General features: G+C 37.1%; 1 protein-coding gene across 2 annotated transcripts; it reads left to right on the top strand.

The window, feature by feature from the left end:
- Positions 1–42: 42 nt before the first annotated feature.
- MANSC4 (MANSC domain containing 4) lies at positions 43–21,291 on the top strand. 2 transcript variants are annotated; one of them, XM_085233662.1, is made up of 7 exons: positions 43–438; positions 725–771; positions 1,849–1,954; positions 7,572–7,710; positions 12,738–13,076; positions 18,388–18,522; positions 19,369–21,291. In XM_085233662.1, exons 5-7 carry the CDS (start codon positions 12,848–12,850, stop codon positions 20,031–20,033), a joined length of 1,029 nt encoding a protein of 342 aa, XP_085089788.1. In that variant the 5' UTR covers positions 43–438; positions 725–771; positions 1,849–1,954; positions 7,572–7,710; positions 12,738–12,847; the 3' UTR covers positions 20,034–21,291. The 2 variants fall into 2 exon arrangements, with proteins under 2 accessions (XP_085089788.1, XP_010714536.2); XM_010716234.4 differs by lacking the exons at positions 43–438; positions 725–771; positions 1,849–1,954 and having other exon boundaries at positions 7,387–7,710.
- Positions 21,292–25,858: the final 4,567 nt, after the last annotated feature.

Raw genomic sequence — 25,858 nt, 5'->3', positions numbered from 1 at the left:
TGCTGCTGGCGGTCTGAGAGCCTACTGTAGGGTGGGGAGCAGCTGCTCACCTCCTCCTCGCACTGCCTGAATTGGGCTGGTCGCACTGCCCCAACCCGCTGCCATAAATGTCCCTGTGAAGCCCCGCAGTGGGGAATGTTCTGGAACGTGGGAAGAAATGCGTGTGACCCTGAACAGCTCGGGGGAGGTGACAGCGCGATTCCCTGCTGTTCTGCATAACAAGCACAACAAAAAGGAACATCTTTCACGTCCAGTTCCAGGATTTAGTAACTCTTACTATGTTCCTTTTGCACATGTAACAGCTCCTCCTTTAGCGTATAGAGATACTATAACCTTTTCTGCTATTCTGTCTTTTCTATTTAAGCTAAGTTCCAGGAATAGGAAATACATGTTATTCACCAGAGTCATCTACGTAGCAGAGCCCTGATCTTGTTTTATGTAAGTAATCAAGGAGTTAATAGCTGAGCATCCAGCTTCACGTTTAAAGTGGCTGCTCTGGTGCTGGCCTTGTTGCATGCATGAAGCACAACAGAAGTGGTTGTTTTTCTTTTTTTAAACTTCTGAAACACGTAATACTGTAATAAGTACTCTTACATAATGACAATTAATATAAAATGCACAACATAAAGACTTCAAAAATCTATTCTCTCTTTTAAAAAAATTAAATACATTTCATTCTGTGTATTTCTAGACTTTAGAGTTGTTGGTTTTTTTTTCTTTTCAGCATTAATGTGACTTACCTCCAGTTACTGCAGATTGTGTAGCTCTCAGGTAAATCCCTTCTTGCCCTGCTCAGTTCCCCCAGTTAATAGAACTTTTCAGAATGTCTGGGTTTGGTTTGGTTGATTATTTGCTTGTTGTTGTTTTTTCATTTGTTTTAGAAAAACAGTTTTGGTTCAACACTTTGTAGAATTTCCTCTGAGAAATGATCCTCTCTCTTTTTTTTTTTTTTTTTTGATCTTCAGTTACTTTATTCTAGTCCATACAGATGATATCAATGCCAAGCTCAAGGTTAAAGGTGTTATTTTATGCCAACTTTCACAAAAGCATGTATGCATTGAAGTAGGGCAGATTTCTCTTCATTTTTATTTTCCATCTCACTTCAAAAGCAAGATGATACAAGTGCTTTAAATGGCCTGTTTTGTGATATGAAATCCTTTCAGTTCCAAAGCAGTTTCAGCAGCTTCAGTGATATCATTCACAACAAGCTGAGGTTCCTACCTCTTCAGAAGTTCAAGCTATACATCGTATTGCATTTTCCCAGAGCCAGACATTTCAAGTCATTGTAATGGTTAACATCCTACATGTAAACAGAGAGCTCATGCTTGTTAAGGCCATTAAGATTCCCTCTGGAATACAGTGTGATTGCCAACATGGTGGTATGATTGCCATCTTTAGACATCTGGTTTTGGAATCTCATATGTTTGATGTACTGGCAAGTTAGCTACTAATTGGTGAGTGATTTTTTCCATGTAGTGAGTTATGATAAGTTCTGTTCCCTCCAAGTAAGAACACTAGCACCTAGATAGAATATTTCTACTGCTGCCTTAGTGTCTTCCTGTGCTTTCACCTGTCACTCTGCCAGAGATTTCAAGCTCACCTTTCACAAGGTTTTTATTAGACAGCATCAGTTCTGTAATGTACATTTAATAGATATGAGTACTTTCTTCCCACCACTTCTAAGAGTGCTGACTTCTGTAGCTCTCATCACAGGAGTTGCTGTATGCACAATGAGACAGTAGCACTCCTTACTAAGTAGCCATTTTGCAGAAGGCCTAAATCTGTTTCTTCAATCTATGGTTTTTCCTGGACTGATTCTCAGCTACTTATGTTTTTATCCATGCCTAGGACTGGGCAACTGTCAGAGCACACTGACAGGGTAGATCTTCTGCTCTCTTACTATATTGATCTGCGTGCTGTGTTTACGTGGTGCTAATTCTGCAGTTGCATGAAGGTAAGGACTGCCTTTTTGTTCCACATTTGTACACATAATTCAATCTGTCTCCCAGTCCACAGATATACTGTAGTATACGATTGGTAATATATATCCTGCTATACTGGAGTCAAAGAAAAGGACTTGCTGTTTCACTAGCAGTCATCTTAGTTGATCTTAGGAGAGTAAGCAATGTATTTTTCTCAGTTGAAAATGGAAATCTCTAGTGCTAGAGCTACAAAGTCAAAATCTGTAGGCAATTATAAAAACATGCGTGATCTTTGAAACAAATATGGAAGACCATCTGTAACTCTAACAAGTTGAAGCATGGAACAACATGAAAACAAGTTTGGTGGATATTAAACAAGTGTGTGTAAGAAGAACATGACCCAAAGAACAAGACATTTACACAGAGAGGAAGACAAGTGTAATTATGCTTAGCTTTTCAATACCAAATATTTGGATTTGGGCTTCTGGAGTGAAATTTTCAAGCTTGTTTTAGATGCTTCAGGTCTCCACCTACAGTGTCTGAGAGACAAATTAATTTCTAGAAAAAAAATAATGCTTGTGTGCCAGTAAATGAAAAAGGAAGTAACCAGTAAAGGACTCTCATTCTTGAGATGGCCGCTTCTGCTTGGCATTTACAAACTAGACACTTTTGCTTGTGTGCAGTGCCTAAGCTGTTCTCTTTACTTAATGCCTAAATTGTTTCCAGGACTGAAAAAAGATCACTCTTTTCTATTGGAAAGACTCAGAAATGGAAGAAGCTCTTTTACACAGCAGCCATTGTAACAGACCATTCAACCATGATACGGGATAAATAAGCTTCTGATCCTGTCTGTGCCAGAGCATACATTCTTATAGTCCTCTGACTTTTCTACCATAGCAAAAATAAGGAAAGAGAGAGTCAAGAGGAACTGCCAGTGCTATAAATCAAAACAAAGCAAAGACAGAGATAACAGAGAAGCGGTACTTGTGCATGGCTCCCTGCTTTAATCCCTCACAGAGAGCATGGAGGCACAGAACAGCTATAAGGCCGGTGCACGCCTTCTCTGTGTGCTAAGACTGAAGCCTGATTAAACTTTAGGGTCACTTCAGGTATTTAACACCGCTTCAGTTTACTTAGTAAGCTATGGCCAATTATTTTATCTCAGCAAACTACTTGATGATTTTCTGTGGCAAGCTAGATAGGTCTCCAGTCTATTTTCCTATGATATCTCTACAAAGTACCAGCAACCAAAGTATCAGTCATAGAATCAGAATGACAAATGCTTTTCTTCACAGAAAACTTGGTTTACATATACATGAAATACAGCCTGAATTGATGGAGGTGGTGAGAGTCCCTCTCTATTCTGCACTTGTGAGGCACCATCCGGTGAATTGCATCCAGGTTTGGGGCCCCCAACACAAGGAAAGATGTGGAGCTTTTGGGGAGGCTCCAGTAGAAGACCATGAAGATAATCAGAGCGCTGGAATACCTCTCCTATGAAGACAGGCTGAGGGAGCTAGGCTTGTTCAAGAAGGCTATAGGGAGACCTTATTACGGCTTTCCAATATTTAAAAGGGAGATTATAAACAGAAAGGAAATCAACTTTTTGCATGGGTAGATAGTGATTGGACAAGGAAGAATGGTTTTAAACTAAAGAAAGGATTAGATGTCATGGGGAAATTTTTTTTACAGAGTGGTGCTTACACAGGCTGCCTAGAGAGACTGTGGTTGCCCTATCTATGGAGGTGTTCAGGGCCGGTCTGGAGGCGGCCCTCGTCAATCTGAATTAGTATTTGATCTAGTGGTTGGCAACCTTGCTTGTGGCAGGGGGCAGTTGGAACCTGATGATCTTTGAGGTTCCTTCTAACCCAAACCATTCTATGATTCTGTGATCCTATGATTTCTTTGTGAGTCTAGTCCAAGACTGCATAAAAAGTCCGCAGCTGTGGAGAACTGCACTGTTTTGTCTATGTTTTAAGCAAACGTTATCTTGATTTAACACAGAGACACTAGGTGATACATGGGAATTAATAAGAAACATCAAACTGATTGTTTTAAGGACCAGACCATGAAAAGGACAAAAAAAAAAAAAACCCAAAATGACAAGGTAAACTCTAAATTCCTTTCACCGTGTCAGTCTGAAACGTGAGCTGGAATCAGGGATTGTTTAAAATATTAATGCTATAATATAAAGTGCCACATTCTTCCCTCTAAATGCCAGGGAATTGTACTGTACTGCCAGGGAACTGTATATTGAGAAATACTAAATTACTCAAGAAAGGAATTAGTCTTTGGAAACAACTCACTAACTGTTGCCATTATTTAGTATTTTCCTTGTTACGAGATACAAAGTAAGTAATATCTGTGGAACATAGGAAATATCCTGCACTAATTTCAGCATTAAAAATGTCAATGTTTTAAATTATATTTGCATTTCTGAGAAAACCTGACTGGAGCATAATTTTGTTTTAACTGAAATCTTTATCATTTGTGAAGAATGAGCTGTTAACCAAAGGCTTTTTTTTTCCCCCTCCAGATTTGTAGCCAAACAAAGCGCTTCTTATACAATTCCATTAACAATATTATTAAGGGGAGAAAAAAAAAAAAAAAAAAAGAAAAAAAAAACACTCATTTTTAATAGCACATTTTGATTTTATTCCCTATTCTTTTCTGTTTAATTTTTTTCCGCACTGAATGTACAACTTAATATTTATTGATTGTAACACAAATGTTTTATAACGACATTGAAAAAAATACATGCATGATATTTTTCCAATCAAATTTAATGAATGATTAAGACTAAACTGTATGTCACAGGCAACAGAGAGGCTGTTCTAATTGTTTGTGTACTGTTGTTTTATGTGGATCATGATAAGTTTCAGCCACCAGACAGCAGAATCAAGGTAGGAGTGTGTAAATAGTTAAATGCTGGTTAGTTGTTTTGAACAAAGTCATTGGTCATGCCCGGGCCAGAATTTTCTTGCATAGCTTTGTCTAGAGGAGAGTAAACTGGTAGCTTTTAAAACATCACACACATTTAAATCCTCACATAAACAGATGGAACCACGTTTTAGTACAAAACAACTGAGTTAGATAAACGGTATTCTGCATGGAAAGTTTTCACTATGCATCCAGCAGTATGAATTTTTTCACAATATTGAAACTCCATCCGTTTTGCTTAGTTCTCTGTTCTGTCATAAATAAATGTTCATTATACATTGGAAAGTTTGCTAAACATTGTGCCCTTTTGTTATAAACCTGGCTCAAGTTTATATGTAAGCTAGTAGATTTATATTTGTATAACCTAATCTGGCTAAGCCTTATGTTACTCTTTGTTTGAACACAAGGACTCCAGCTTTCATATTGATGCTTTCCCAGAATTATTTTGAGGCTAGGTTCTGAGAGAATCTTAGGTTCTGGCAGCCCCTTGGAAACAATGTTTAAAATATGTTGTTTTTTTTTTTTTATCACAGTATCTCAAGGATAGAATGTAAAGGTTTACCTCTTTTTACCAGAGAAGAAATATAGAGAAATATGTTTGTGATCAGAGTCTTGGATCCAACTATCCCAAAATTTGGAGAAAATTTAATTTATTAAGAAGTCAGCATATAGTTCCAAACCAAAATCTGACTGCTAATAGTTGTTTTTAACAAAAGTTATCTCAAGAAATCTAGGGTTTGCTTGTTTGTTTACTTAAAACACTTCATAGGTATATTTTGATTTCAAGGAAATTTGAAAGAAGAAAGTGAACACAGTTTTTTCCAGTAGTGTCAGAGATACTTTGCATTTACATTTGTTTCAAAGTATTATATTTCATTATTTCACAATACATCTACAACTTTTAGACTGTAAGAGTCACAGTGATATATTCTGACATTATCAAAACACTCTGGCTTAGGTAAAATTTTTATTTTATCACTGTAGTAAAATAAAAAACACACGTATGTACTTAAGTCAAATGAGGTGAAGATTTCAGTCTTGCTTCTCAGCTGCAATTGTCCACTTTCAGCTGCTCTATCAGTCTATAACACAAATGGATTAAGTCAGGCATGTCCAATCTGCAGGCTGTATGCAGCATCACACAACTCACTATGCATCCCACGCTCTGTCCTGCACCATAATGGCTGTGTCTCTGCAACACTGAGCGACCTAGCCAGCCCCTAAGCACCAACCAAACATTAGATTTTATTGCTGTGCAACAGATGGCAGCCGAGGGGCAGTCTGACCAAATGGCATCTGACATGGGTATGAGGCAAAGCTGTAGAACTGAATTCCTCTATGCCAAAAAAATTGCACCCACTGATGTTTATCAACACTTGCTGAATATATGTAGACACCAAATAGTGGATAGTAGCACAGTGAGGCAGTGGGTGGTGCATTTCAGCAGTGGAGATAGCAATAATACATCACCTCTGCTGGTAGATTTTTACAAGCAGAGTATGCCAGCTTTTGTTTATCACTGGTCAAAATACATAGTTAATGGTGGTGGCTATGTTGAAAAATAGCATTTTGTAGATGTGATTTTTTTTTTATCAAACAATGTTATTGTGCTCTTTGTATCTGTTGTCACTTCTGTGGAAATAAATAGCAGACATGACTTTTTAAGCGACCTATGTAAATGCAGCCCAAGACAATTTCTCTTCACTTAATGCAGCCCAGGCAAGACTAAAAATTGGACACACATGGTTTAAGCTAATGTGTATGACTTCAGCTGCAGTAGAGAATATATTATTATACTGGTTTTTATATTTAGCAGTGGTCAGTTCCTAAGCCTGAAACAGGCTGGGTCTATGTTTGCAAGAGTAATTTTCTACGTACTTGTGTATCAACATGGCAGCATCAAGGAGTGATTCTTGGCTGCATATGGGCATTAAGAGCATCTCTCGCTTCTCTCCCATAACCTCCTACAGAGAAGGGCCAGACACGAGGCCCACCTGTTCTCTGTTGTCTAGTCTGCATCTACACGATGGATGCATCCATCTGTCATCCACCTCTGGTTTAACCAGCACTGACAGAGTAGAAGATGGGAAACTTTCCAAGAAAGGACCTCATGTTGGTTGGGAAAGAGCAAGGCGCAACACTTTCTATCGTAGCACTTCAAACAGAAAAAAAGTGTAATGCCACAAAGCCACAAGGAGACATCTACTGTCCTCCTGCTCCCTCTAAGCAGCCAGAGGGCAATTGTGAACAAAGCCAAACTATTTGCGCACTATAATTTAAGATTGGCTGACCTGACTACAGAATCAAAGCCTTGGCATTTTTGGTCACTTTCAGGAATGCTTCCCTGTACCATAGAGATCTTATTTTTGATCTTTACATATTCCAAGTACTAGAAACATATATTCCATATAAGCTAAATAAAAAAAGTACACAGATATTTGAAACTACAGATGAAAAAGTTGTCTACTTTTATTTAAATCTGGCAAAAAAAGAGTTAATGTCTGATGAATTCTTTGTACTAGTAAGCTTTTGGATTGTGCCTTTATTCCTGCCAGCTCAGGTGGAACACTTCAGGTGCTGTTTCTGTTTATAACAAGAAATATCATTCTTTTCCTTTGTGCCACGTACACTTGTATCTTTTTTACTGAAAGATCTGCAAATGAATCTGTGTTCTTACAGAAAACAGGTAAATGCCAGTTTGTTTTCCAGGAAGAAATTTGAGAAGAACGGTGAAAAGAATTACAAATAGCATGATATCTGGTTTGATACCAGAGACTCCTTACTAACAGCAAAAGTCTCTTGATCCCTCCTTTCAGAGCACATGGAACAGTCGGTTACTAGTTTGCAGGTAAGGTTCAGATATCTACTTCTTACGAAAAGTTTTAACTAAATTTCAGTATTAAATATGCATTTTCCATCGAAAAGTCAACGTGAAATTTTGGGTAAGGTGGCAGAAGACTATGAGCTTTAACAGAAAAAACTTTTCAGTTTTGAAAGAAAGTTGTCTATGTAATTTATCTTTTTTTTTCAATATCTTCATAATTCTTTAAACAAGTGTTTTTGTGCAGCTGTTCCTGCTCTTGTAATTTAGTCAGAAACAGAGAAAGGAGAAAGAATTACGAGTAATGAAGTAGAAAATAGGCTGCTTGGTTGAAGCAGGCAATATAACAGAATAAAAATGGGTAGGTACTGAGAAAGTCTATTGCCAAGCAATACAAATATAAAATATATTGCAGACACACAAATCTATACAGAAGTTGACTGGTTACCAAATCTCAATCTTGAAAACAACATTGTTAAACACAAGGAGTACTCTCACTTAACTGTGTTTGCTGACTGCATCAAAGGCAACAGCAGATATTTGAGTATTTGTTCCTTTAATCAAAATGTGATGCCAGATAGAGACTTATTGAACAGTCTGAAATATGATTAGATGTTCAGGCATGTTTCACATCCAGTGTAACACTTTATCCTAATGTCTAGAGACAACAATATTAAACTGAAGAAATTGTATGATATTTCAAGTCCTTCTGACTGAAATAGGGCACAAGGCTAGTCTTTAATTAATTATCTTTTCCTAAAAAGGAAAAAGTATATCTGTGATCTACATCACGCTTATATAAAAACAGATGATCTGAGTCATTACAGTCTTTAGTAACCACAAATATATATACCACTACTGTTAAAGCTACCTATTATACAAATTTTTGTCATGCAAGTAGTCTAATTCAGTTAAGTGAACTAAAGATATATTCAGCTTTACCCAATAAAAATGCTTGTTTACTATGAGTTTAATGTTTATGTTCTACATTTCCCCATATTATTCAGAAATATATTATTCAGAAACTCTTCTCTTCTTGGAGAAGAGTTGGAGCAAGGAAAGCAGTCAAGAATGAACATTTCTGTATATCAGTCTTACAGACAAAATTCATACTAAATGCTGGAGGTAAAGCATATTTTTCAAAACCATATGTCTCATTTCAAGTGGTGCCCTGGAATATTTGGAAAGCTTAAACCAAAATGTATTTCAGAAAAATACAGTCAGTGATGCTTGTGACAATGGCAGATGCTTACAATCACCTCTTTGCATTTCACTGAATGCAAAAAAGTGTATTGAAATATGTTCATGGTTTTAAATAATGATGTTCAGACAGAGATAAAAACAAAAATAATGCACAGCAGACTACAAATACATAAATCACAACAACAAGTGAAATAACAGAAATGCCAAAAGCTCATTTTCAAGACAGATGCCTAAGTAATTACTTAGGCTCCTTTTAACAATTTAATTAATGCTCTCACAATAGACATAGGGTCTGTATGAAAACATTATAATATGAAGGCTTCTCAGAAAGTAATGTCTTCTATTTTACTGTGTTAATCCACAACATCGGAGGTGGATGTTGGTGCATGACAGTAGAGGCTAAACCTTCCCACCAATATTCAGTTACACATTGTTGCCATGTGACAGATGGCAGCAAAGCAGCAGTCGGACAAAATGATGTCTGATATGGAAGTGCCTATGAAACAAAGGTGTGGAATGGAATTCCTCCATGTGGAAAAATGGCACCCACTGGTATTCACTGATGATTGCTGAATGTTTATGGAGACCAAACACTGGATGTGAACACAGTGAGGTGGTTTGTGGTGCATTTCAGCAGTAGTGACAGTGACAGTGGGTCACCTTTGCTGGTGCAGATTGTTACAAGCACAGTTTGCTGGCTCTTGTTCATTGCTGGTGAAAATGCATAGTTAATGACTACACTGGAAGACAGTGTTCTGTAGCTGAAAATTTGCTGAACCAAACAGTGTTACTGTGCTCTCTGTGTTTGTCATAGTTTCCATAGAAATAAATAGGTGGCATTAAATGGCATTACTTTTGGGGTGATCTACATATATATTATAATCATAGCCAGTATTTTAGCTGAAGAAATAAATGCTTTGATCTTGCTATTGGGTCAACCTGTGCTGAGCTCCATTACCTTTCAAGGAGCTCTATAAAGAATAAAACTATGTACATGCTGTCTCATTTCCAAAATGGGGGATCTGTTTTGCAAAACAAATGCTAGCAGTAATGCCCAGAGAATTGAAATGACTTTGAAGCTCATCTCACAGTACAATCCTAATCTTGAAGAAAAAAGTGTCTAAAACACTCTAGTCTGTTCCACACATGATCTTTATGGTAGACAACTGTATTTCTGCCTAATTCCCTCAGCATCTCTACATGGCCCATTGAGTGTATATGAACACGTCTATTGTAGCATTTTAAATCCTTTCTGCATGTTATGTTATGTTGCACACAGCAATGGGAGCCAAAGATCAGATTGCATCCTTCTAAGAAACAATATGCATAGGAGTTTCAGGTTTCAGATCAGGTGCTTGAAAAGTTGCCTTCCTATATGCTGTCTGTACTCTCTTTCTTACACTCTCACAGTCTTCTTCCAAGCTTTAACATAAGCAGAAAAACTACAGAATCATACTGACTCACAGAATTGTAGAAGCTGGAAGATTCTATCTGGAGATCATCTATTCCAACTCCCCTGCTAAAGCAGGTTCCCTACAGCAGGTTACACAGGAAAACATCCAGGTGGGCTTTGAAGATCTTCAGTGAAGGAGTCTCCACAACATCTTTAGACAGCTTGTTGCAGTGCTCAGTCACCCTCAAAGTAAGAAAGTTTTTCCTTATGTTCATATGGAACTTCCTGTGTTCTAGTTTGTACCTGCTGCTCCTTGTCCTGTTGCTGGGCACCTCTGAAAAGATCTTGGGTCCATCCACTTGACACCTGTCCTTTTGATATCAATAAGCATTGATAAGATTCTCATCTCAGTCTTCTCTTAATCAGTAAGCTGGAGTTTTAACCTGCGTTTTTAGTTACTATAAACGTTATATGTTACATGTTATTTTGACAGTGCAAACCATTCAGTATTCTTAAATGTGTGAAAGACAGGACTGCAATTACTTCTTTAGTCTGGAGACAAATGTAGAGGATGATTTGGGAAACTACAGGCTAGTCAGCCTCACCTCTGTCCCTAGAAAGATGATGGAACTTGCTCCCCAAACAATTGGAAGAGAAGAAGGTTTTCAGGAGTATGGATTCAACAAGGGAAAATCGTGCGTGAGCAACCTGGTAGCCTTCTATGATGTCATGGCTGCCTGAATAGATGGGGAGAGAGCAGTGGATGTTGTGTACTTTGACTTCAGCAAGGCATTTGACACTGTCTCCTGCAGTATCCTTGTAATGAAGCTTTGAAAGTACAGGATAGATGAGTGAACAGTGAGGTAGGTTGAGGATTAGATGACTGGAAGAGTTCATAGAGTTGTGATCAGTGGCATAGAGTCTAGCTGGAGTCCTGTAAATAGCGGTGTTCCCTAGGGGTCAGTGCTGGGTCCGGTTTTGTTTGTCAGGGATCAGGATGATGGGATAGAGCCCACCCTCAGCAAGTTTGCCAGTTATATGAAGCTGGGAGGAATGGCTGTCATTCAGCAGGACCTGGACAGATTGAAGAGTTGGGTGGAGAGGAACCTCATGAGGTTCAACAAAAGCAAGAGTAGAGTCCTGCACCTGAGGAGAAATAATTACAGGTTAATGAATTGCCTGCTGGTGAGGAGCTCTGCAGAGAAGGACCTGGTGGATAACAGGTTAGCCACAAGCCAATCATGGCCTTGCAGCCAAGAAGGTCAATTTTATCCTGCGTTGCGTTAAAAAGAGTAAGTTGAACAAGTCGAAGGAGGTGATCCTCCCCCTCTACTCTGCCATGATGAAGCCAGATCTGGAATACTATGTCAGGTTCTGGGCTCCCCAATTCCAAAAATACAGGTATCTCTTAGAAAGAGTCCAGTGGATGGTGACAAAGATGATAAGTGGCTTGCAGTATCTCCCATTTGAGGAAAGGCTGAGAAACCTGCGTCTGTTCAATTTAAAGAAGACTGAGAAGGAATATGACCAATGCTTATAAATATCTAAAGTGCAGGAGTCAATTGCTCAAGTCCAGACTCTATTCAGTGGTGTACAGTAATAGGACAAGAAGCAGTACCCAAAAGCTGGAACACAGAAAGTTCCACACAGATATATAGAAGAACTTATTTACAGTGAGGGTGACAGAGCACTGGAACAGGCCACCCGGAGAAGATGTGGAGTCTCCTTCTTTGGAGATATTCAAGACCTGTCTGGGCACCTACCGTGCCCAGTGTGGTCTACTATAGGAAGCCTCCTTTAGCAGAGTGTAGGACTTGATGATCTTCTAACCCCTGCAATTCTGTGATTCTGTACATTGCAGCCTTCTCTAGACATAGTTATCTATTGCTAGATCCTTGCAAATAAAATCATACCACTTTTATAACCAAAGCAGAGTGGAGAAGAACAAATTTTCATCTCTGGCTGGCAGACATTATTAGATGCTTCAGTTTGTTACTCAAGAAGGAAACTAAATTTGCAAGAACCAGATAATTCAAAATGCATTAAGAAACTAAATGGAGCTGTTCTTTCTGTATTGAGAGTAGCAGTGAGGATGAACTAAGTGGCAGACTCACCTGCTCTCAAATGACAGGGCTGCATACTTTCAAAGCTCAGGTGAAACTGAATGCTCTGCTTACCATTATTTGTCACACACTAAGGCTGTCTGTGTCGCTTGGTCTCAGAAGGATATATGACACAAACTTGAGATTACAGAAGCAAGATCTCTGAATGACTACAAGCAGCACATGCACAAGCCTGTCGTCTCTCAAAAACTTTCTCCAAATAATGCAGAGAACAACAATAATAATTATTATAATCATATGTAGCTCATAAAATGGCTGCTTCCCTTGACAGCTGGCCAAACAATATCATCAGAATTGTTTGGCAAAAAATTTGTCTTGACTTCTTTCCCTGGCAGAATTGGTAGCGTCCTTATGACTCAAGATAATGTCTCTTAAAATGCTGGTCCAAACTTCAGCACATCCATGAAGAAGAAAGCACACTCACTAAGCAAATTACACAGAAGAGATGGTTCTGCTGGTGGCAATATCAGAGGTGCTGTTGCTTCTGGGATTGGCAGTGGAGTCAGATTCTCTCTGCACACCCACCATATTTTACAAGAACTGCTGGATCCGACGCTTTCCTGGTCTTCTGATCGACCTGCAGGAATCACAGAAGAGAGGAGCCCAGGTGCTGAAGATTTATGCAGAAGTCTCCTCCCAGCAGTGCAGCAGAACCTGCTGCCTTCAGAGGAATGGTGAGTGTTTATTATAAAGACTGTGGCATACATAAAAACAAGAACATAAGTACAGAAAAATTCTACTTCACTGTAAATGGACACAAATTACAACAGGGTTCTTCTTTGGTAGATGAGGACATGGTTTGTGGAAAGGAGGGAACACACTATTTAGCCATCTCTGAGATACAAGAATATTCATTTCTTTGAGAGGAAAGAACACTCTCCTGCTCTGTGTTCACACCATATTTCATCTAATTAATCTTCCCTTTTATGATCCCAGCACATGAATGTTATGGAAGCTAGTGAGAATGGCTGCGAGGGGCGGGGAGGAGAATCTTCACACAAATCTGTTATATTTGGGTCTTCTTTCAATTCCTACTATATTCTATAGTAGAAATATACTCTGGATACCTCTGTTTATTTTTACTTTTGCTTGCATTATGAGTCATTTTGATAATTAGGTGGCACCTTTTTTCTTTCTTGTGAAGAATCTGAAGTCAGGAAATAGGGGAATCTCATTCTGTGTGCTGGTGACAAGCTGGTATTCTTGGCTTTTCAGCAATTCATGAAGTGCTATGTGGCAACTTAAAAATGCAATGAGTGCTATTAGCAATTAAAATGTCTGGAAGAATGAAGCGAGCAGTTTAATTGTCTAAATTAGCTTGTTTAAGGTACCAGGGTTATAGCTACACTTGCAAAATGTTCCATGAAATACATAATATTTATTAGCTGGATGTGGCTCTGGGCAGCCTGGTCTAGTGGTGGCGACCCTGCACACACCAGGGGGATTGAAGCTAGATAATCACTATGGTTCTTTTCAATCCAGGCCATTCTATGATTTTATGGTTCTGGTCCAGCCGTAGTATAACATTAGTATGAGCAATAAAGCTGAGACAGCGGTTATTCAGCTAGCAATCCTTTTTTTCCTAGTCTTATAAGGTGAAACTCAGAATAAAAATTAGAAAATGTCATTCCTTCTCTTAAGCCCAAGGCCCGTACCACACTCCTTTTGTACACAGTAGATGTATATTTTAAGAGTGTACTTGGTGCCTGTAGTGCAAATTTGACTGCAAAACGCACAATGCTCAAAAGATTTTTTGATATGGGAGATCAAAGTGAGCTACCAGTTACTAAATACAAAAAAAAAACATCTTGATGAAATTCAATGAAAGGTTTTGTCCTTGAAAATCTGGCACCAAGTCAACTAACCTAATGGCCATCAGCAAGGAGTCAACTTCTGTTTTAAATAAGGTGAATAAAGAATAATTATAAAAATTTTAGTAACATTTTTTCTTTTTTGGACAATAACCTTTTTGGTCATAAAACGTGAGACTAAGTATGTAATGAAGGCAAGTAATGGTAATTGGAGTTTTGTTTTTATAATCTTTCACAGTCAAGTGCAGATTTATTATAACCTTAACTGAAGTACAGAGATATCAGATGGCATTTCATTAATATGCTTTAAATCAGATTGTGATTTCCATACAGTCCCAAAGAGACAGATGTAGTCTACCACAGATGTTGTCAATAAATGTCCTAATTAAGCCTTCAAGAAATATTGACAATTGATAAGACAGTCTTATTTGCTGGATTCTCAGTAATAGTATAGTTACTGAAAGGTAATCATACAAGATAAATACAAATTTGGAAATAATTAAAAAACAAACAATGGCATAGTTGGCTCGTACCTCCTCAGAGTGACGCAAAATATCTTATAGCATGCTTTTTACGTATATTTCCTGACCGAAGAACTATTTTTTCTCACCCCAAAAATAGGTTTGTGACTTACTTTTCTTACTCAATTTTATGCAATAAAATCTAACACATATACCAAAGAGAATACTTCCTCAAAAGCCAATTTCTTCAGAAGCTATATGTTGTTTTTTTTTTTTTTTTAATATTAATGATATTTTCAGGAAGCATGTATAATAATTGTTACATTGAAAAACTTTTAGAATTACGTTGTGCCAAAAATATGAGTTTCTAACAACAATAGAACTTTGAACAAACTTTGAAGATAGAAAAGGATTTGAAATCTCACTCTTACCTTAAAACAAATTCATGTATTTTCATTTATCTTCTTTTTTTTTTTTGACTAAGAATTTATATCCTTGCAATATATCACCAAACCTACATAATGTTCATGTATCATACTGAAAAACAAGCATTAAACATATAGTACAAAATGTCAATTCTTCAACAAAATCCAGAACACTGAGTACTTGGGTTTCGAGGCGAAGTTATATGTTGCTACAACACACAAGGAAAGTGAAGAACAGTTTTCTGCTGGAAAAAAAATAATCACTGTGAGCAAACATCAGAAAATTGTGATTTAAAAAAAAAGATAATATAATATTCTATTGTTAATGTTTCCAGAGTTTTTAACATTCTTTCAGCAAAACATATCACAGAAAAGCAACTACTACATAGATACTTCATAGAAATATTTGAAGGCTTTTGTTATTTTTATTGTGAACTGATACTAAAAATGATACAAAATGTTTACTGATGACTAGAACTGTTTTTATATTCTTTTTTTTTTCTATATGTCTATATTTTTATATTCTTTTTTGTCTATTTGTCTAAATGTCTATAGTTCTCAGGAAGTACATCAAGGTGTACTGGCTACAGGTGTTTTCAGAACACTACAATATGCTTGTAATCTTTTAAAGAAAAATGTAAACTAATTGGTACATAATAGAGCCAGAGTTTGTGTAATTCTTGTAAATTATCATTCTGTTTCTGACAAGCACTGTTCTTCTATTGCTTTAAATAGCCATAACTTTTTTGTACCAATTCTACTTTTGTAAAAGCCTTCTCTAAACTCAGCTACTATTTTCATAACTGGAAACTGATGAAGCCTAGTTAGAGATAGAACATGGTCTCAGTGAAAGAAAAACTGTTGTTTAACCTCTTTGAATTACATTCAATATCAAGTGATGACTTTACTCGCTACTCATTACAGCTTAGGATTCTAGTTGTTCTTGCAAGTATTACTATTTTCGTTTCAGCTATACAGACAACTTTGAATACTTAATGCAAATACGTAAAAAACATAGTACAATATACATTCAGTACCAGCCGTTCTAAAGTGTTTATTTTTATTCCAGAAAGCTGCTGAATTTGTACTTTTAAGACAGTGCATTTTGATTTCAAATTTTAAATCGCATGGTATACATCTTTTGAAAACAGTGTTCATCTCTGACATCTGATATGTTCATTATGATGGAAAAATATTTTCTAGCTGTATTTACAGTGTTATTCAATGCAGTATTTAGATTACTAACTGAAAAAACACAGTGAATACAGAAAAGATAGCAAGGGTGGGTAGAGAGCATGTTCTTTCCTTTTCTCATATGTTGATAAGATAGGGTTAGTTTTCTAGTTACACATACAGTGGAAAGAGGAAAGAGTTGCATTACTTTTTCACTGCATAAATATTACAAGTTGGTATCATTACTTACAAATACAATATTTATAATAAATACCAAAGTAAATGGAAAATATTTTAAAGCTAGGTAGTTTCTTAACAATTCATGTAAAATAAAGCTTTTCCATTATTGTCTTGACATCATTATCCTGGAACTAGAATGATTTTCTAATATTAAAAACAAACAAAAAAAACTTCATAAACTAAACAAAAATTAACACTGGTCCTGCTCCAAGCGCAGTGATATAAAATAAATTCAACTTTTGACTTGATATTTTGACTTTGAGTATAACATTTACCTTGAGTATTGAAGCATACGTATGAGCACATAATATAACATTTTCAAAAGCGTTTAATTAAATTGACTTCTAAATCTCCATTTTCATGCTTTCAGCTGTCTTACACCACTAGCATTCAGGTATTTACATAGTTTTGAAAATTAATTCTCAGTGACGCTTTCCTCAGGTGGTAAGAGAGAAGCCAGTTTCCAAATACAGATGATGAATTGTTTTAAATATTATATTCACAGAAATAAATAGCCCAAAGCCAAACAAGATAAAGCAAGACAGGAAGCCATTTACATATTGTAATTCAGGATACGCCATCTGATGGTTGTTTAATAGTCTGAGTGAACGAAATGTTTGTTCTCCAGTTTCAAGTAGACAGGTACCAACTGCACAAGAGCAAACATCTCAAACTTGTACTGACAGCTTTACTTTCAGAAATAGTCCAATCACTGCAATAAAGGAAAGATAAGAGAGGACTGCAGGCTACAGCATATGGTTTTATTTATTCTGAGAATTCATTTAGAATTTATTTGGCTATCCTTTTCATCTTCTCTAGGTATAAAATATGAATATAGTTAAAGTTGTTCTACTTTTACAACTGGGCGCTTAAGAAGTTTGCATGATAATGAGAAAATCACAGATTTTATGGACTGTGCAACTACTCAGTATTAATGTTTCTTTTAATGCTAAATAATGCATGTAGGTCACTCTGAAAGTAATGCCTCTTATTTATTTCCACAGAGATTACAACAGATACAAAGAGTACAATAACACTATTTCCTAGAACAAATGCTCAACTACAAAACACTATTTTTCAGCTTAGTCTCCACCAGTAGCTATGCATTTTTGCCAGCAAGAGCCTATGTAAAAATCTGCACTAGTGGAGTTGACCCACTGTTTCACAACTACTATGACAGTGTGATTGCTAGGAAAATGCTTCCCATACAGTCCATCTTCCATCAGCAGATATAATTCAGAACAAGCCAAATCTGGACTGTACATTGGGTATGGAAAGACAGTCCAGCTAAGACTCTTTCTATTTCTTGTGTAAGCATTTCTGGGACCCACTTGGTGCAAACTGTGATACTCTAACATTACCACCACTGGTTCCAATGCATTGAAGCCAATATTTAGTTCCATAAATGATTCCATGGTTGTAATCTGCCAGCTGATGTGGATCAGCTGGCCAAGAAACTCCTCATTTCATGGTAGGACAGCTGTGCCTGGCTGTCTGGAATGTGGCTTGTCTTTTGCATTGCTGTCACCACTACCGAGACAAACCACTACTGCCTCACCAAGCTAATATCCATTGTTTGGTCTCCATAAACATACAGTGTTTGTTAATGTGATGAATGTGTGCCATTTTTTCCATGTGGAGGAATTCAATTCTACACCTTTGCTTCATACCCACTTCCATGTCAGACACCATGTTGTCAGACTGCCCTTCTGCTGCCATCAGTCACGTAGCAACTGCCACATCACTAACATCCTCCTCTGATGTTATGAGCCAATAAATTAGGAGGCATTATTTTCAGAGAAGCCCTCGTAATAACATGGAAAATACAACGGTTACGGTGCTGGTAAATTCAGCTTTGTTCTTTTTGTATTATAGTTTCCTGTAATCTAGCAGTGTTCTACCATGGAGCTACTAATGAAAATATGAATTGCTTGCACATGTCTTGCCCAGCACTGGAAAGTTGCATATTAAAGGCTAGAATCAACGTTGTTTTGTACAACATCACGACAGGTAATCAAACATTGTGTGCATAAAGACTGAAAACACAGCAATATGTATGTATATAGTAAGTTGCTAAAAGACCTGTTGTAGCAACACACAATGATAAAAATGTGTAATACTATTTTTTCTTTAATGTTCATACTTCTTGGAATACTTCCCCACTCTTTCATTCAGCATTTGAGAAAGAACCTTGAAGGTGCACCCTGCTGCCAAGATTTGTTCTTTGAATGTTTAACAAATACTCTTGTTAAAGAAAGGTACCATGTAAGATCTGAGAGAGAGAGGAGAGGCTGTTGCTGCTCTGTGCCCCCTAGATTCACACACTAGCATGGTTAAAAATGTGTTCCCATTCAGCACATGCATATCGACCACGCATACAAGTATATCACATATGTACATATACATATATATACAGCTATCCACATAGGTAACACAGTGAGATGCACAAAGCAGACACATAAAGCAGCACCAAGAGCCTTGTCCTCCATGCCGTGTCGTCACACAGAGATCTGCTAGTGAAAATATACATATGTATATATAGTGAGAATATACAGTTTAATATGTGAGTATATATATTCATATATATATGTGTATATACAAATATATATGATGTGTATAATGTGTATATATAAATATATATTTAATTCATATACAAAGTGTCTTATAGCTCCAGTAGCTCAGCTCAGACACCCCAGTATCTGCCCCTGGATCCCAGTCTCCCCCACTGCTAGCACCTGGATGCATGAGCCCCCAGGAGCACAATCACCCTAGAGCTGCTGGTCAAATGGACTCTCTTCTCTCTTGTATGCAGATGAGCTTTTATCACATAAACTAATATTGTTTATGATTTAATAGGGATTGATCCAGACCTTCTTATTTTTGAAAGACTGAAATACAAGGGGCCAAGTACTTATATCTCACAAAATAACTATGAAAGGCAAAACAGCACAAAGACCTCTGAGTGGGAAAGATGCCAGAATGGTAATGTTACGTCAAGTTCTCTTCTACTCCAAGCCCCATCTTCTACCATCAGCTACAGCATAACAGCAAACGCTTTCACCTCCAGTGCAAGTCTGACGGCTGTAAAAACAAAAGGCAGCACATATTCCAGGGAATCAACTTCTCTGCTGGATAACCATTTGGCTAAGAGGACAAGCACAACTTCAGGAAGTACTAGACTATTCACTAGCTCAACTTTGATACCTAAATCTGCAGAGGTGTTATCCCGCATGCCCACTCCTCCTCGTCTGAACAGCAGCAAACAACACTTAAATGAAACCAAAGGTTACAGTGGCAGGAATTATACTTCAGATAATGAAGCTCCTGCTTGGGAAGCTGCAGCTCTGGGTGTCTGGCTGATTCCTGTTGTTCTCTGCTCTTATCTCATCTTCCTTTGCTTTTGTACTATGGCTCCTGGAGCAGGGTGCTGCAGAAGTAGGAAAGGTCATTACCAACCCATACAGAGAGGAAGAACAATGTCTAGGCAAATAAAATACACTACCGTCCAAGGTAGCTTGTAAAATACAGTCACCACCCTTGTTGTGGAACAAACAGCCTTTTTTAATGAATAATGTTTCCTAGCCTAATTCTTTTACAGAACAAAGAGTAAGTTTCAGAATCATTCAGCTATAATTTCATTCTCAGCAATTAAACATATTTCCACATATTCCTCTTTGGGTAAGAATTGCACACTCACAGGTCTCACTACATGTTCAAATCTCTTTGAGAATATTTTGGTACAAAATCTGACTCAGAATAATGCCTAACAAAAACAATATGCTTGCCCTGATTTAAGAGAGCAGATTCACTGCAGCTTACATGACCTCTGACCTGACTTTGACCCGCCTTAGTAAAACTGATTTAAATTTTATAATATCATAAAAAGATTTAATTGTAGCAATTATTTAATTGCCCCAGATCTAGTTGTTTTCATAAAAACTGTATTCATTTTTTCCTGCTAAATTCTAGATTGTTTTTTACTAAATACTCCTAATACTGGAATAAAACAATTTAACCAGTACTGTTTACTTCCTCAAAGAAAAATGCCCATTAAAAAGTAAGACCCCAAAACTACTGAATTCCATTAACTCAAACATCTGATCATCCAATTATTTATGCTTTGCCTTCACCTCAATCTTCTGACAACAACTTCAGATGTTTTTGAAGCCCTCTTAGACTAATACCACTACCTCCTAGTAATATTAGACTTTTTTTTAAACTTAATTGCTGTGTGATGCACTGACAGATCCACTCTACTACTTGCTAAGGAAAGCACAAATGCAACCACAAACTGTTCGTGAATTGCAGTTATAGTCAATTTGTACTGTCCACCTTGACTTGCTTTATTGTGCCCACACATATTTATCATTTACATCATTTGCTTTTTTTAATACGGACATTTAATGTACGTTGCACAGAGATATACAAAAGATTTTTAAAGCTTTAGAAGTTAATTAAGGTTTAAATGTTTAAGTTAAAGTTTAGAAGCTAATTAAAACACACTTTTTGTTTCTTCATCCTGTGTATTCTCTTCATAAAACTGCTACTCCTGAACATAAATCAAATGACTACATCAACAAGATGTTTCCTTGACTTACCTTGCTCAGGAAGATTGCTTAGGAAAGCAAACATTTTCAGCAGTAATCAGGATTGTTCTTTCTCTTTTATATTTGTTGATGTCTCAGAGTTTCTCACTTTCTTCACTAGCTATAAGAAGAAATATCTATATTCTAGATGAGTTTACGCTCATGTTATTAAAGGAAACAAACAACAATAAAATTGATTGTCGTATGTCTATAGAAAATTATGTTAAAAATAGCAAGATTTATGTAAAGCAGCTTAATAATTATAGTGATGAAGTTAGAAAGTCCCATGTATATCTAATTACAGTTGAGCAGCTTGGTTTCAGAGGAAAAGACCACCCTAAAATTATATTTTAGGGGACACTGAGTATCACTGCAATTTAAGGAGCTGAAGTTTATAAAAAATTTTACTTCTTGATAGAACATATTTACTAATTTACCTGTCACAAAAGAGAGACTGACACAGGATAAGAAGCTTGTCTGGTGACTTGTCTTTCATGTAACTCTCACCACTTCCGAAATGCACACCCACCACACCACTGTGCTGAGATCCACTGTTTGGTCTCCATACGTTCAACAAGCACTGATGAATGATAATGGGTGCCATTTTTTCCACATGGAGGAATTCAATTCCACACCTTTGCTTCATATCCACTTCCATGTCAGATGCCATGTTGTCAGACTGCCCCTCTCCGCTGCCATCTGTCACACAGCAACAAAATGTAACAGAATATTGACAGGAACGTTCAACTTCTACTACCATACCACCAATATCCACCTCTGAAGTTATGGGCCCACATAGTAAAATGGGAGGCATTACTTTCAGAGCAGCCTTTGTATAAAACACAGTTGTAGCAGGACTACTTTACTATGGACTAGTGGAGTAACAAGAAAGTTAACACACACATTTTAGGTATCAGGGACTAGGTAGAAAGATTCTTTGTTCAGATAGCACGTCCCTTTTATAGTCCTTTTATTTCTTAGCTGTGTTTGTAGCAATGCTATGCACAAAAACACAATCGAAGTGTCAGCTCCTGCCAGGAGTATCAATGACTTCTCACAAGTCCAGCAGACTGTCTATAACTGACTTTTCAGACAGTCAGTCACATTTGAGTGAAACCCCAACCAGTTCTAACATCTATCCTCTCTTCCAAAGACCTAATCTTTTGGTCTCTCTTACAGCCTTTTTGTCAAATCTAAGAATCAAATTATGTTTAGTGTCACTTTTAAATGGCAAAAGCATGACACAACGCAGACAATAAACCTCAAGAAAACATAGTGACAACGAATATCTTACTTCACAATTCCTAACAGTTTACTAAAGACATCTTAGCCAGTGCTTACAGCAGTTTCTAAGGTGCAAAAAATTAGTCAGAATCCTGACAAAGCAAGTTCTTTTCCTGTTTGACCTAACATTAGATTTCAACTTTTCTTTGGAATGTTCATGTGGGAGATAAAAGAACGGTTAGGCTCCTCAACAGCACCAGTGAAACTATGCATCAGAACTATTTCAGAGGGCCAAGAACTTAACTTCTGTGATTTTTTCCCATTGGAGGCAGCTTATTTTTCCCTTGCAGCAAGGAACTTACTTTTCCAGTTTGCGGAGGCAAGTGTTTGGATTTGAAATAAGACATCTGCTACTTGGAGGTTAGAGAAGCAATGACCGCAGAGAAGGACATCTTGTAGCCTTCCTGTTCAGGTTTCAATAGGTGATGGAAGGAGTTGCCTGAAGTTGGGGCTGTCAAGGAACCAGCCTTTTGGCCAGTAATCACCAGTATAATAATTGCCCAAGGAGAGAGACAATGTCTCCAGATACTGTATATCGTTTTCTGCTCCTCCTTACTTCCCTGCCTATGTACTGGGGGGTTGCCCTGATTCCTAATTTATATGTTAACTATCTTCATTGCCATTTAAAAGTATCATAAACCCTGAGCACTTCCCTGTACCAGAATGTGTACATACACTCACATGCACATAGATGTATTGAGGGATACAAACCTTAGAGTCATGCATTTATATTATAATGTATGATACAGATCCCTGATAAGGATGTATTTATTACTATAACCTGCAAATCTATTAACTCTTCACAGCTTTTAAACTACAATAAAAGTTTCCAATGAGATGGTCTGCAAGTGTTATACAGGAAAATAAAGATGTGTAATTTAGTTCATGAAAACACGCTCTAAATTATAAATCAAAGTCGGAAGGATTCACACTGGAGTTAAGATCCCAGAGTTTTACGTATTCTACAAAATCACAGCAAAATACTGTCACCCCTAAACACGTAAACAATTTTGAGGGAGAAGTAAGAAATAAGAAATACCTAAGATGAGAGCTCAAAATATCATACAGTCTACCTGTGATCCAGTCTACTGCATTACACAAATTCTGCACTGTAACACAGATCATTAGCTAAAACCACAAATGCAGCTGAATTTGATATTTCCTTTCTAGCAGTTAGACTGAGCACTTGAAGGATTATAAAGATCTTATTCTTGCTCATATGTTTCTTAGCAAGGAGAGGAAGTGACAAAGACATTGAAAGGCAAATTGGAGGTCAATCTCATAGATTTTTAAAGCCATTTGGCCAAGCATTCTGTAACCAAAGAGTCAGTAAGCCAGAAATGACTGGAAAATTGGTATCTTTGACTTAATGGTAAGTGTTGGATGTGTTCATGGAACATAGTGAATTAGTCCCAATATTGTTCTAAGCAATTCCAAATTAAATAGCCAAAATGAGAAAAAAAACAAACATCACTCGTGGTGGTGTCACAATCCACCACTTGGACACCCTGGCACAAAGGAGATAAGTCAGCTTTTATCTTGTCTGCATTTCCTGAAGCATTTATAGAACATATATAAGCTTGGCTCAAAACTTCAGAGAGAACTCTAGAGGCCTGGTTATTTTTAGGTTTTTCATGAATTAGTTGCCAAGTTAATGAAATGCTAACATAATAAAATGAAAAATCAATTTCCCTTGCTCTGCTATTTCTATTGCTATTAGTAAGTCAAACTTTCACAGGCATCTACTTAAATCCATTTAAAGTCTACGATGAACAAAGGAAAAAGTTAATTGCTATCTGTTACAAAAAGGATTTTATTAGGTGCACCTATGTCTTGAGTACATAAAGACATTTTTTATGAAAAAAAGCAAGCTCTATAAGATGTCCTAAAACATCTAAAGGGAGTTATTCATGAGCAGCTGGTACAACTCATGCCACTGAAAACACAAGTTAATAACATATGCTTGCTTGTACACAAGTCTTTATGCAAACACTGACAAAAATAATTAAGGAAACAATTCTTTTACACATAGATTAGAACCAAATCTCCTCTGGAATAAAGCCAAGTGCTCCTCCACCAACCATACAATTCTCTGAGTGAAACTGCTGTTACACTCGGTGACTCTGGTTTCATGGCCATTCAAAAAAAGGTTAGTAATTACACTAAATAATACTTGAAATGAGAATTTTAAACAGCATTCTCATTATCCTTGAATCAAGGAACAACCCAATAAATTTCAAACTTTTCCAAGTTTCTGATAAAACTTTACATTAATCAAACATAAAAAGAGGGATCCCCTGATGTGGAACGTTCCTTTAGAATTTCTTTAGAATTGTTTCAGAACAGCATTTGCTTAATTATGAACTAGGCAAGGGGGTATAGAGTGAACAAAGGCAAAACAGACGCTACAGGGAAGGATGTTGAGGAGTGGGCGAGCTGAGGAATGCAGCCTTATCTCTCTTGCACCAGGTACTCATGCTCACGTTCTGGTTCAGGCTGTGACTTAGGAATTCCACTGCAACCTGCAAGTCACAGTAAGTCAGCAATTGAGGTGGAGAATATAATAACTTCTTAGAATCAATTGTAATCTCCCCTCTTATTCTAATTGTAATATCAGAATAATTTATGCCTAGTTTCTTAGAATCAATTGTAATATCCTGTCCTATTCTTGCATATGTGTAACTTGTCTCTATAAATATCCTTGAACTTTCACTTTGCAAACTAGAAGGGGCTACCCCCTTTGTACTCAGCGTGTGTGCACATCGCTGTAATAAAAATAAAAATATGTATCTGCTTTATAACTACTTTGTGGTTATAAAGTTTGTTTTCTGCTAGTCACCCTAAATCTGTAAGCCTGATGAACAAAAGCTCCTCTATTCCTTCCAGAAAAAGGCTTTCTCTCTAAGCTCAAATCTTAGTAAGCCAGGGAGGTACAGTAACAGTTATCCTTTCAAGCTAGTACTTTTAAAGAATTCTCATTTAATTGTAAGAAGGCAAGTTTCTTGTAATTTCAGAGTTTCAAATCAATTCCTTTCAACCAAAAATTATTAAGAATAAGATAAACGTCAATATGGACTACTTCCTCTGTGCTTCACAGCATTAAGTGGGAAGCTACACACATTTTTTCCTTGCCAAATCTGAATCCTACACCCAAGAAAGAACACAGAAGGCCTCAATGTACTAAGACTCAATCCATTCCTATTTAGGCAGTGTACTCACCTCACCACTCTGCCAGCCCTCAATTTCAGCAACCCTCATTCTTTCTTCCCAAGGTACTTTTGTATGCTGTAAATAACTGTCAGTTCATCTTGCAATCGTCATCCCATTTTGTACCCTATTTTGTTGTGGGACAATGAAAGTCATCACCTTGCTAATGAGTAAACAAGCTGAGTAGCTACTTGGGCCAGACATAAACACACACAAGGTGCCTGGCTCCTACGTATGACCAAGTTGTCGCGTGGGTATAAAAGGTTGTA

The sequence above is a fragment of the Meleagris gallopavo genome, chromosome 1 (assembly GCF_905368555.1).
Source record: "Meleagris gallopavo chromosome 1, MGAL_WU_HG_1.1, whole genome shotgun sequence".
Classification (NCBI taxonomy): Eukaryota; Metazoa; Chordata; class Aves; order Galliformes; family Phasianidae; genus Meleagris; species Meleagris gallopavo.
This window is presented reverse-complemented; position numbering and strand designations above follow the sequence as displayed.